The sequence below is a fragment of the Atractosteus spatula genome, chromosome 2, assembly GCF_055471065.1.
Source record: "Atractosteus spatula isolate fAtrSpa1 chromosome 2, fAtrSpa1.hap1, whole genome shotgun sequence".
Classification (NCBI taxonomy): domain Eukaryota; kingdom Metazoa; phylum Chordata; class Actinopteri; order Semionotiformes; family Lepisosteidae; genus Atractosteus; species Atractosteus spatula.
In genome coordinates this window covers 46,742,906-46,756,195 of record NC_142707.1, presented here as the reverse complement: position 1 = coordinate 46,756,195, position 13,290 = coordinate 46,742,906, and the positions used below count along the sequence as shown (strand labels likewise).

Below are 13,290 nucleotides of genomic sequence, written 5' to 3'. Positions count from 1 at the left end.
TGGAAGCCCTTGCTGTAGATTATTGTAGCGGCACAAGTATAACAATCAGATGATAACAAAGTATTGGATTATCCACCCATTTTCTAAGCGCTTTATCCAATATTTGGTCGTGGGGGAGCTGGAACCTATCCAAGAAAGCACCAGACACTAGACAGGATACATCCTGAATAGGACACAGACATGAACACACTCCAGGGACAATTTTCCCAGAAGCCAGTTACTCTACCAGTATGTCTTTCGTTTTGGAAGGAAATCGGAGCAGCTGGAGCAAATGCACATTAACATGAGGACACATACTAACTCTACACAGATAGCTCCCCAGAAATTGAACCCAGGGCATCAGCTCTGCGAGGCAGCAACACTAACCACTACACAATTGTGCTGCCCCATTTTGGATTGCCAAGGGCAAAAGCATAAAACTTTTAGGGGTCTCTAATTCAATTCCTGTAGCCCTGGATTCTTTTGCTTTTTGTTCTGCGTCAGGTTCCGAGGTACTTTTTTTTACCTGGAGACACATACTGCACCTACCTGCTACATGAATATGTAGCTTAACATGAGGTGAATAACAAAATGTATATACAACTTATATATAATATCATATATATAATACCCTCACACCTGAAAAAGGCTCCACAGCCAAAATGTTGTGTTTTCTCTCTTCTCTTTTCAGCATGGAATAAACCTATTACTTGCTCCCTCATACAGTATATAATATTATATTATGCTGAGTAGAAAGGATTTTAACACAACAATAAGAATAATAAGAGAAAAAAAGAAACTCCATTTTACCATTTGACATTAAACTGGACAAAAAGCAGTATAGAAAAAGGTTAGGATTACAGTTAGGAAGAAATTAAAAGTCACATTGTAATTTGCCCGTTAGAAATAAAACAAAGAATAGGCTGAGCTGCTCACCTTACAGGAAGCTGTATTGTAGGTGACATATTGTCTTCCTTAACAAAAGGGATAGCTCCCCCAGGGTTCTTAAAGATGTGTTGGCTACCGTTGAGAAAAATCTTGAGAAGAACAGAACAGCAGGGAAACCTGTGTTTCACTTCTGTTCAGGGAGTATTCCTGTGGTTCTCTGTAATTGGGTATTTTCAGCCTTAATAAAGATGCTAATTCCTGTTGTTGCAGCTTAATGTTTTGCCATCTTTAGTAAAGCCTCTTATTTTCACTTCTTGCCAGTAGATGGAACTATAAAAACAGAAATGCAATATTTTCAACACAGGTGCCTGTTAGTGAGCTGTGCACTTGTGCAGAAGATATTGCTGTTGCCTCACAGCTCTTGGATCCTGGGTTTCATTCTTGACTGGGGTGGATTTTGCATGTTCTCCCCATGTGTTTGGGTTTTCTCTAGTTTCTTTCTGTATTCCAAAGGCAGGCGAGGTTAATGCGTGTCTCTAAAATGCCCTTGTGTGCTGGTGTACTGTACTTTAGTGTGTGTCTCTGTCCATCCCCCAGTCCCCTGTGTTTTTTGGCTCTGGGTTGCTATTTCAGGGCTGTTAGTAAAATAAAATGTCCCTATTAGCTGTTACATAAAAGGGAGTGAAACTGAGGACCTGAACAACAACATTCTTTGACCAGTACAAAACCCCCTATTAACTGCGTTCATCAAAAGCGTTTAGTAAGTGGATTACAGTTTAAAAGGAGAACGTATTTCCTCTTTAATTATAACTCAGAAATGTTAAGCATTGAAATGTGCAAGTTTCTAAAAGACACAACACAGCGTATATATATATATTATTTAAATAGGTGTGTTCTTTAGTGGAAATGCGACCCATGTTTTCCTGTTAATAAACACATTTTGTGTATTATTTTTAATTTTTCTTCGCCGTTTCAAACAGTTGAAAAAATACAGTAAATATTGGTCCCCCCAGACCATTTGGAACAACGTATTCAAAGTTAGCTGATGTGGGCACATTCAGTTCTGCTTTATTTCGCAGTCAGTTTTGTTTAACAACATGTAACCTGATACTGATGCTATAAAAGAGGCTGAAGCCGTCGTGTGAATAATTTATCATATTTTATGTGTACGGATAGTTTTTATCTAGCACGCAGTAATCTTTCATGTGATGTGCATCATTGATTCGTTTATGTGCTTCTCTTATTCCTTGATTCATTGCTTTATGCGAGAACGTGGCAATAATGGTCAATTATTATGTAAATTGGTATAAACAATTAAACCGCCGATTCCTGGTGGGTGAGGAGGATCAATTAGCTATATATTTTTGTTTTATTTTGCGGTATCCAAAATGTTACGAGGTTTCCTCATTCAGTTTTAATAATCTTTCGATTATCTTCTCGTCTGTACTTCATAGCACGGTTTTATTACTCAAGTTATATAATATATTTATACTGTATATTTCCCCTTATTTCCTCCTCTATATTTAACTCTTTCAAATCAGTGTTAAAACAATTCTTCATTAACAAGTACGATTTTCCCCAGCTCCTCAAAACTTAAAAGGTATTTTGTTGAAAATAAAGAACAAATCCGTGTATTGTTAATTATTCCTTATTAACGCTCGCATCACTTCCTAAGCAACTCCTTAATTTGGCAGTGCGTAAAACAGCTAAATGCGGGACAGATTCACAACAGGAACTCACTACTGAAGTAAAGAGTGATACTGAGGAGAAATTGTATTAACTGGAAGTGTATGAAACTAACCGAGTGTTCTTGAATAAATACATTTAGGCTGAAGAAGATATGCTGTAGGTTTTTCTTTAAAGCAAAAAGCCGAACTTTCCTGTTTTCTAAAGAATACACAATTTTGTTTATCTTTCTGTGGAAAAACAAATCGAGAAAAGGGTGGAGTCGGTTTGTTATCAAGTGCTTGACAAATATTAAAACAAAAGACATGCTGTACTGGTATATGTCTTTGCGGATTACATAAACCCACACAATCTTGTCGCTATTACAATATAAATTACATGTAAAACATTTGGGAAAAACGACAATGAAGAGTGGAAATAGCTTTACTTTCTGGCAGTTCATTCGTGAAATGAATTGAAATATACAGTACAGTATATACAGTAGTTAAGAGAACCAGGCTTTTTGGATACCTGTGAATAGCTGTTGTTCAATGTAAATACAATTTGTTTGCTTAATAGCAGGGAATTATCAAATGTAGATAAATGTAAATGGTATATTCCGTACTTAAAATCTACATTCCGAACTTCCCTATGTGAAGAAGTGCAAATTTGTGTTGCATCAAATGATGCAGTTTTTACAAATTCACTCCTCTTTTGAGTTTGCAGTGAAAATACAAATCCTTTCTTGAGTTTTTTCTGTAACAGGCTTTGGAAAACTGGAACCATTAAGTTATTTTGACAGCAGAAATAAATGAAACAAGTCAAAGATAATTGAAAGGTCCTAATTAATTTTGATAATATAGAAATGCTCTATGCAGACATTTTGAAAATTGTTATTCCTACTTACTGATTGTTTTTTCGTCAACTGTACCTTAAGTCACTTATGGTTGTAATCTAATTCTCACTTAATGGAACTGAGAATCTGTTACCCAGCAAGATGAGTAAAGGTGTTGTACTGTAGCCATTTGTAAGCTAATAGTAGGTGATCGAAAAGATGATAGATGTTTTAAAAGTTACATTATAGGTCAAACAACAGATAAGCAGATAAAAAATCGAAGAATAAGAGAAAAAAAATGAAGAAAGATTTTCAAGTGATGTTTGCAATTGTAATCTTCATAATATATTTCACCACTACAATACTCAGAAAAGTCTTAAGAATGAAAGAAAATCCAACAGGCGAAATCCTAAGATTTGTAAAAAAAAACTGTTCTGAGCAACTGTTCACAAGTTCATGTGATGAATAGCAGGAAGATCCAGTAATACAAATACTAGTATCTTTAAAAAAGATTTATTTAGTACAATATAAAAATGGTATGAAAACCAACTTTAAATATGTAAGTACTAAACAGATACCAAGCATTTTAAAAATATATAAAATAAAACATTATTTGAAACACGTCAAAAAGTGACTGGAAATACAAATTATTGATCTTATGTAAAAAAGACTTAAAATTAAGAAGAGATGTTTAAAAGGACAGTAAATTAAGTTTAATGGCTGTAAACATAAAATATGTAGATTAAAGTGTACAACAGAAAATCTGTACAAGTTAGCAAGGGTCTACTTTTTCAAATTAAGGAAACCAAAAGACTACGTAAGAATAAGTATTGACCAATATCTTTTATTGCATGCCAACACAAAATTAATAAGACTGTAAGCAACATACTGGTTATTTTTTTGTACCATATCAGGTCGTTAACTGTAATATTGTTTCAGAGAAGCACATATACTGTGTTAATATATATGGTTGTCCAAAAATAATCAGGGCATGATAAATTAAAACTATGGTTTATTAATGGAACTCTGGGCTAAATTTGGTCTTTTTCCTTATTTTGCAACTTACAGCCATAGCTGAGCATAGCTGTGAAGCCATAAACACAGTGTTTCTAAAGCAACAACTATGCTTTTGTAAGGAGTGGTCGGTAACATTTTATATTATTGTAAATGCAATTGGTGCAGTCCCCCCCTGACTTGACAGTTTACTGCGGGTCCAGCTCTTTGTACTTCCTTTCTGATTTGCACAGCAGCAGTGTGACCCATGAAGTCTGCTTCCTAGATTAGTTCTCCTGCTGTATGCTCCAATCCAATCCAATCCAATCCCTCTTGTAGCCCCAATCCCGTGTGTGACAATAGTTCTAGAACCTTCTAAAATGCAGATGTGCTTCTCTGTCACATCCACTGACAAATATACAGCACTGTGAATATCAATGTCTTTGTTTTGCACGTGTCCTTTGTTTTCATGGGAGGTTAGACTAAATCAGGGGTGTTCAATTCAGTTCCTGGAAGGTCAGTGTATCTGTAGGTTTTCATTCCATTTTAGCTTTAAACAACCCAAATAAGAGCAGTTTAACAATGTCAGATGCTGGTCCCTTAAGGACATCTACAATCCTGTAGAAACATTTGCCCTTCAGGACCAGGAATAGAAGGTCCTGATCTCAACCTCACCTTTTAACACTGTAACACCATGATTGGAAAATTAGAGACTCACATCTAAATTAGTGATGCTTACTGCAAAATACAAGTTCTAACACTGTACTCATGGGAGAAGTCCCCTCAAATGCAGTTTCCATGAACTAGGAAACCCTTAATTGTTACTTTAGTAGTTTGGTCATATTCTAATACCCAAGACTATGAATATACAGATATATATACAGGCATATACCTGTATAGGTATACTCACATTAATACTTTGGCATTAACCACAAGGCTGAGGAAATGTAAAACATGTAAAAGTGTAAAACTCTTAAAACAGTGTAAATACAGGATGTACACTGGTGATATTTATTTTGGACACAAAAGGTTCAAACAAGCATTCCTGTCATATCTGTACTATCATGTGGAAGCAATTAAAGGCTTAAGTATCAGAAACAGTCATTTCATATTATGCATTTGTTATACTAGCATTTTATCCATTTATTTTTATCCATTTATTATACCTATTATTTTAAGCTGCTTCATATACTGGCAAATCTCTTTCGATAAAAATAATCATCAGTTTTACGTTCTGCTGCACACTGTTTCTGTGTTATTTTCTCAAAGTTTCTAAAAACAGCAAGTGTTTTCTTGTCAAGTACAGAACATGATGGTCTATGTGTGGAAGACATGGGATCTGTTGTCTTTTCTGCATCTAGGGTGTTTTCTGAATCGGGGCAGGGCAGTGTTACTAAACTTGCACTTTTTTTGGAATACTCAAATATGTTCTGTAAAAAGGCATCTTTGGTGTTGTTCTCCTTTCTAAAAAGAACTATGTAACACTTGGGGAAGAAATGGCAACAAAGAATACCATAATTTGATATCAGTATGACAACCATTTCTACAGCAGGAAGATATTTACCAGTTGTAGTTACATAAACAGGAATAAAGATAACCCATGATATGAAGTAAATAAGCATCCCAAAAGTGATAAATTTTGCTTCATTATATTTTTCTGGTAACTTTCTTCCCTTGAAAGCACATATAAAACATATTAAGGCAAGCAAAGCTATGTAGCCTAACATAACACCGTATGCCACATAAGAGCCTTCTTCGCACTCAACCAAGATTGTGGTAGAAAGTGGCAATTTCCTTTCTTCTGGACTTTTAAACACTAACCACATTGTACAAATTATAACTTGAATTCCCACACAGCATGGAACGATCACACAAGGCTTATACGTTTTTTTAAAAAAGTTTTTAAATTCCGGATTGAATTGGAATGCCAGGATTATTTTCAAGGACTTCACTAAAATGCAAGAGACACAGCAAGCAAAACTCAGACCGAAAAGGACCTGCCTGACTTTACACCTCGGATTTGATGGCTCCCCAACAAAAAAAAATGAACTTATGAAGCTGATCATCAGGGACATCAAAATCACATAGCAGATAGGACCGCCTGATGCCTTCACCACGGGTGTTTGTCTGTGTACAATAAAAATGATCCCAATGACCACGACAACCAGCATGCCAAGAGCCGCAACTCCCAGGAGGAATATTGCAAAGCCATCATTCCATGAGAAGTACTCAAGCAATTTCGGAGTGCAGCTTGAACTTCCAGGCAAGGACCATTCCACGGATGTGTCACAGTTGTAACACTGAAGCATATCTAAAATATAATAACAATACAAAATATCAAGAAAAAAACTCATGACACATAATGCACATCATTGTGGCAGATCTAATAGTTTCTCCAGAATTCTATACTATACAAAAAACTTCAAGTACTAAAAATACAGCACAATAAATTAACAAGATCTTTTATTTTGTGTTTTTTGACTTTTGCCAAAAGATGTACAGTACAAATCATTTCTCTTCCAAGACCAGGCTCTTGCTAAAAAATGGATTTTCAATGTTAATTATTTTTCAAGAAATGCCTCTAAATGATAGATTTCCATTCTGGTATGTGAAGTTTAGTGAAAGGGGGTGGAGTTAGGAAAGCTGCTGGAGGGACATGGATGGACAAACTCAAGGTACCCTGGAGATTGACCTGCTAGTAGATTAAAAAGGGCCAATATTCTCCATTCATTGAAGGTTTCATTTCACACCTCTCTACACCTATCCTGACTTCACACCTCTTGTTTGGCCTCTCTTTCTGTCCCCTGCTCCCGCCTCTCGCTCCTCCTCTCTCCCAGCCTTTGTTCTCCCGCTACATTACCTTTGCTTACTGCCTTGTCTTTCTCACACCTGAAGAAGGCTCCACGGCCGAAACGTTGTGTTTTCTTTCTTCTTCTTTTTCAGCATGGAATAAACCTATTTATTACTTGTTCCTTTGCAGCCTATGCATGCTGACGCAGCTATCCACCTGAACTACTACAGCTAATGAGGTTCTGTTTATACTTACCTGTGTTGTTAGAATACTGGTTTTCTGTACAATTTATGCATTCATAACAACAAGTGTGCTCCCCTTCAGCTGTTTTCTTAACTTGGCCAGGTGTGCAACTGTTTGAGCACTTTGAAATTACACCCTAGAAAAAAGACACATATATTATCTCATCCTTATTTTCTTTAAAAATTGTTAATAGCTTGTGGCAGATATCACTAATTAGGTTATTTTACAAGTCAAACTTACAGGATCCTTCTGCTCATTAAAGACAAACTAAACATTCTTGTCATCATAGGTTTGAACCAACAATGTCTTTTTGATAATTATAATATGCATAAGCAAACTAATTTTAAAAGATTGCCATCTCTAATCAGCTCTAAAACAGCATACACTCACTGACAATCAAACCATATCAGTGGTAAATTAAATGGTCATGGCTTTGGTAACCCAAAATGTAAAATTCTGTACATCTTGCAACCATGTGAGATATCACTTTAAGGTGTTAAAAACGTCGTGTTAATAATCATTGAGTATGCTCTAATTAAAAAATAATAAGGTCTAGAGGAAGATAATGCAGACATTTTAACACTAGAATCAACAGAACCTCCTTTTCAGCATAAATTACTAGGCACCTGCTATGAATTTTCACAGATTTCCTAAACAGATCTCTGCAAAGTACAGTGTTTTGGAGATGTGAAACCTGAACAAGCTGAGCTGGGTTTAGTGAAAATGACAATGAAGTTAACTTACCTGTAGATCATCAAGCAGTCTCTTTGTGTCATTGCTACTGAAAGTGAACGTGTCATTCTCAATAACATACTCAGCCACAGAATTATACATATTGATGACTCCATTAAAGGTTTTCCAAAGGACAACATTGTAGCCACTGTTAATGTCCCCATCAGAATTAAACATGTATGTTTTTCCTTCTTGCTTGAACTCCGTTTTCTTGAGAGCGTCAAGTAACTGAAATATTTTATGTTGAAAGAGTCCGAGTTAAAATAGGATTTATTGTCTGGTGTTATAGTGCAGACAACCAAATATCACAACTGTGACGAGGACAACATACCGTAGTCTCTTTTTCTTAACACTTAAACTAAAACAACATGTTTTAATGCACTGCAATCTAAAATGCTTTTGAATATTTATTTAAATAATAGAAAAACCAAAAATCAAGAAGAATATTTACCTCCCAGGGCTGAACATGGCTTCCATTTTTGCAGTTCTTTCCTTTACAAAGGTTTACAAGAGCATAGGCAATGGCATTAATTGTCATCTGTATACTGTACACATCATCAGGATACGTGTTGTCAATTAAGGTCTTCACTCCTGTATCATTTAGTGGTGGAGAATCTTTCTCTAAAAGGCTGGTTAGGTTTACAGTGTCGTTCAAGATTCCATACAGAGCGTATTGTTTTATAAAGATGTTATTCTTTACTGTCTCAGCATTGGTTTTCAGATTCTTCAGATAGGTATAGAACTCATCCAGACTTCCGTTTTTAAACGTAAATCCAACAACTGTCTCAACGTTAGTCACGTTGTGCTTCTCAAAAGCGTTCTTGGATGTCGACCAGCCGTCACTCGCAAACCAGATTTTGTCGAGGGTCTGCTTATTAAAAAAATGTAAGATTTGTATCATGTGCAGGGGCCTCGCGAAGGAAACGATGACCTTTACTTTGTTATTACTGCGAATAGTTTCTACAGTCTGGTTTATTTTGGTATCGATATTTCTGTCGGAGAGGAGGTCAGGGAGAATTTCTTTGAACGCCACACAGATGCCCAGTTTGGCGGCGTGTGACACAAAGCTGTCAACCGCAGAGCGGCCATAATCGCCATCAGTCGAAATAACGCCGATCCAGTTCCAGCCACTCCTCTCTATCAGCTTCGCCATGGCTTTAGTCTGGTAATTGTCATTGGGTATTGTTCGCATAAATGCAGGGAAACGAGTTTTGTCACTGAGAATCACAGCAGATGATGCATAACTTATCTAAGAAAGAGAAAGAAAGTGAGGCATGCTTGTATACTTCATTCCCCTGCCCTACAGTATATTACAGCAATTAAAATATTACAAGAATCCTACTGTTATTTTTTAATTATTTTACAACGTTTAATTTTAATTATTTCTGTCCTTTTGCTGCATTCTTAAGCATCAAAGATTTTGAATAATTATTTAAAAACTACAAGATAAGTCATGGGGGTGAAAGTCTCGCTCAGTGATGGGCAGCAGTCATGTGTCTTAGCATGTTTGGTATTCTTCATTAACTCTCATGTAACCAAACAAATGATTTGATACATTGTTCAGCATTAAGTATTTCTAGAGTGTGGGTGTAATCAAGGCAAATCCTTTAAATTCTGAATGCTCTGACCTGCTTGACCACCAGCAATGATTTTTCCAAAAGATTAAAAAGACCGAAAAAAAGTAAAATCATCTGGTTGGATTTCTAAGAAGTAGACACACGCTCATTAATTGTACTCTTGACAATTAAATATTTCAATTTTTCTAAAATGAAGGAAACAGGAATTTATCATTATTGGTATCTATTAACTATAAAATACAATTCATGGAACCTATAGAAGAGTTTCATGATCTATACAATAGGACATGTTTCTTCTAGGGCTTGTTCTAGCTGAGGTCTTGACTTTGTAACAGAATTAACACTTTTCTGAGTAGACCTTTTTAATATATTTAAGTTCTGAATCTGGTGAGGGATTTCAGGTTATCTAGAGCAACAGCAACATTTTAGGAGCTGAAAACATTAGTTTATAAAAAAATTAGTTCTTAAAAAAAGTAAAGTTCCCTTTCATCCTTAAATATCAAACCAAGAGCATACATGTGTGTCTAAGAATAACATACACCAACAGAAATATGCTGACAGGAAGGATGTCCCATCTTAAACTTAAGTGAAAGAAAACTCACTTGTGGAATCATTTCCTGATTTAATAGCCTTGCCACAGCTATTGAGATTTCAGAATGTGAATCTCCCACAACAACCTTCACTTTAGGGTTGCATTCTGTTGTGCTGCAGTGAGCTCCTGCACAGTTCCCAGGTGTGTTAATGAATGCCATGGTGGCTCTGATTGCAGTGGTGACATCTGAACACGAGTCGTAAATTTCATACCCCAGTTTAAGGCCATCAAGTAATGAAGAATTATTAATCCCCTCTATAGCATGTATCATAGCAAGCAGTTGGGTAAAGCCTCCAATGTCAAATCTAAAAGCACCAAAGAAAAAAAAGGAACATTAAGACTCAATAACAGAATTATAGCAAATAATTGGAACATTTCTAGAGTTATATTTAAAGGCTATAAAAGTAACAGCTTTAATAATATTTGTAACTCTTTGATACAGGATTTTTTATTTTTAAAGAGAAATTAATTTCTACACTATTGCTAAATTAAATATACTGTATTGCATAATATTCAATACTGTTAAATCAAAACATTAAACATTAACAAGAAAAAATAAAGGCATCCTTATTTTAAATGACTGTCTCAAAGTTTTCTTTGGGAATAAGAGAGCCAAATGGTCGTGCTACTTACAGTGCATCTGGGTAAACAGAGGACACTTAAATTTGAGAAAATTAAATTTCAAAGATTATCTGCATTGGACATTTTCTCTTGCAAAGAATCTATTTGAGATGTTTGTCCAGATGAATCAATAAGAGCATTTTAATTTCATGAATCTGTCCTTATGATATGATATAATATGAACCTGTTACAATAGCCTACATACTGTACTTACTTGGTACATGCAGGAGCCTGTGGCTGACTCAAGTTCACTCTATTGACAACCCCTTGATGAACTGGAAACAGACCACCAATGATGATATCCCCTGGGGCTATTGTTCCTATTAAAGTGGGAACAGCAGACCTGGCTTGGCAGAGCCTTGAGATAAACCACAACCACAGGAGCCAAGAACTCATCTCTTGTGCCTCAGCTTGCCCTTACACGCTGCACAGTGTGAAAACCTCTCTCGAACTTCCCTTTACAGGCAACACTCTGCTTCCTGGTTTATTTGCATGTCTTTGGGAGAGGGATGTACACTGCTCCACTGGCGAGCAATAGAAATTTGACTTCACCTTGCTGCCACTACGATTTCTTTCTCCTTGCTTTATTGCCAAACAAATATTTGAGAGATCAGATGACTGGAATTTTTCGCAATTGCTTTAAGCTGCAATACTAAAGCATTTTCACTGAAGCGTTTTCCCATAAATAAGAAGATGCCTTGGCTGTGGTTAGACAGCCCTTTCCCCTAAGAAAAAGCTTAAGTGTTTCCATGAATGACTTGAAACAAAACCGACAGGGTGGAGGCTGGAAGACATCTATTGCAGTCTAGTCTAAAGTGGCCATTACAACACTATAATACTTATTGCTAAATCCCCTTGAAAGTAACTCCAACCACCTTTTGGACAAATGACAGGAGTCTGCAGTAGCCACACTCTGTTACAGCAGTCATTTGTAGAACCATTCGTGTTGCTCTTTTTCACGCACACCATTCTTCATGAGCACAGCAGGTTCGTTTCTTAACAGTTATTTGTAAAAAAACAATGAAAGGGATGGAGTTACTTTCATATCCATTTAACCATTTGTAACCGCTTTATCTAGTACTGGGTTGTAGGGGAGCTGGAGTCTCTCCCGGCGAGCAATGGCCACAAGGCAGTCAATGTCCTGGACGGGACGCCTGTCCATCGCAGGGCATTACTTTTACATTTTACTTTCATTTCTGTCTGAACAGAGTTCAGACTTTTTTCCTGGCATTGCCTTTGCCAGGCATGTGTCTTCTTCTAGTCTTAGAAAATAAAATAATAATCAAATGAACATAGATTGAATAAAGTACTTGACAGCTTTTAGCAAAGGTTTGTAGCAGTGTTTTTTGACACACATTAACCAGTCACGCTTAAGGCCACGTCAGATATCTAGTCTCGTTTGACAAATAAAGCTTCTGTCTATCACGCACATTTAGCTTCTATATGTGAAAGTAAAAGGTAATGTATTGCCCCTGGACATTTGTGCTTAAGAAAACAAGAGATGTTATTCATGGCCTGCCAAGAAAACTATTCCAACAGTTATCTGAGACAGGGTTAATACCCACTGACCATACAATTTCTAATTGTTACACACAAGTATTAAAAATGGTGATAAACCCAAAATAATTACAGACCAATAAATTTTACTTCAGTTACATGTAAGGTTATGGTAATGATAATGTGACCTAGATGATCACCTGTATGCCAATAGCACTTCGTTTCATTTGGAAATTTATATATCATTAGAAAAGAAGGTCATGCTCTCCTTAGAGGTCTTAGGGCTCTGTATTAGGACCACTGTTGTATTTAATGTATTCCAATAACCTAGGTGTAGTGCAATAATCAGAATTCCAGAAAATACCAAAGTAGAAGGATAAGCAAACATTGTAAATACAGCAAAAGAAATACAAAACAACTTTCAAAATGACCAACAGCAGAAAGATGCTCTGTATTTAGTCAAGGAAAAGTGATGATGAATATTTTAAGGCTTAATGGAATATCCTTCTCTGTCAGTTTAAAGGAACTGAATCTTTTTAGTCTTAGAGCATAAAAACAATTACAAATGTGTATGGACCATTCAACCCATGTAGCCCATTTGATAGCTATGTTAAGTAGAAAGTATGTGAAAGTGAATTTAAATCTAAACACAGGAGGTACTTTTTTTTAAAAATAAGGTTGGGGGTGTCTGTATCTACAGTGGCTACCAAAAAAGTACCAAATCATGTTATGAAAGCTGATATCCTGGTTTCTTTCAAGAATCAACTATCTGACGTACTTGGATCAATTAATACTGACTAGCAAATTGACTAGATAGTCCTCCTCCTCCTGTTCATAATCTTTATTATTATGCAGGAAATATAAAAGTGTACAAGTG

General features: G+C 36.0%; 1 protein-coding gene across 1 annotated transcript; it reads right to left on the bottom strand.

Annotated features, from left to right (window-relative positions):
• Positions 1-4,188: 4,188 nt before the first annotated feature.
• Positions 4,189-11,332, bottom strand: gprc6a (G protein-coupled receptor, class C, group 6, member A). The gene is made up of 6 exons (XM_088926946.1): positions 11,131-11,332; positions 10,306-10,600; positions 8,578-9,375; positions 8,139-8,354; positions 7,407-7,530; positions 4,189-6,671 (listed from the first exon to the last, which is right to left on the bottom strand). Exons 1-6 carry the CDS (start codon positions 11,310-11,312, stop codon positions 5,545-5,547), a joined length of 2,742 nt encoding a protein of 913 aa, XP_088783072.1. The 5' UTR covers positions 11,313-11,332; the 3' UTR covers positions 4,189-5,544.
• Positions 11,333-13,290: the final 1,958 nt, after the last annotated feature.

Excerpts from the sequence above, each read along its gene's own strand:
- gprc6a (XM_088926946.1), bottom strand. The coding sequence starts at position 11,312 with ATGAGTTCTTGGCTCCTGTGGTTGTGGTTTATCTCAAGGCTCTGCCAA. Across the intron at positions 9,376-10,305 it reads ATCAGGAAATGATTCCACAA|ATAAGTTATGCATCATCTGC; the intron begins GTGAGTTTTCTT and ends TCTCTTTCTTAG. Across the intron at positions 7,531-8,138 it reads GACTGCTTGATGATCTACAG|GGTGTAATTTCAAAGTGCTC; the intron begins GTAAGTTAACTT and ends TCTTTTTTCTAG.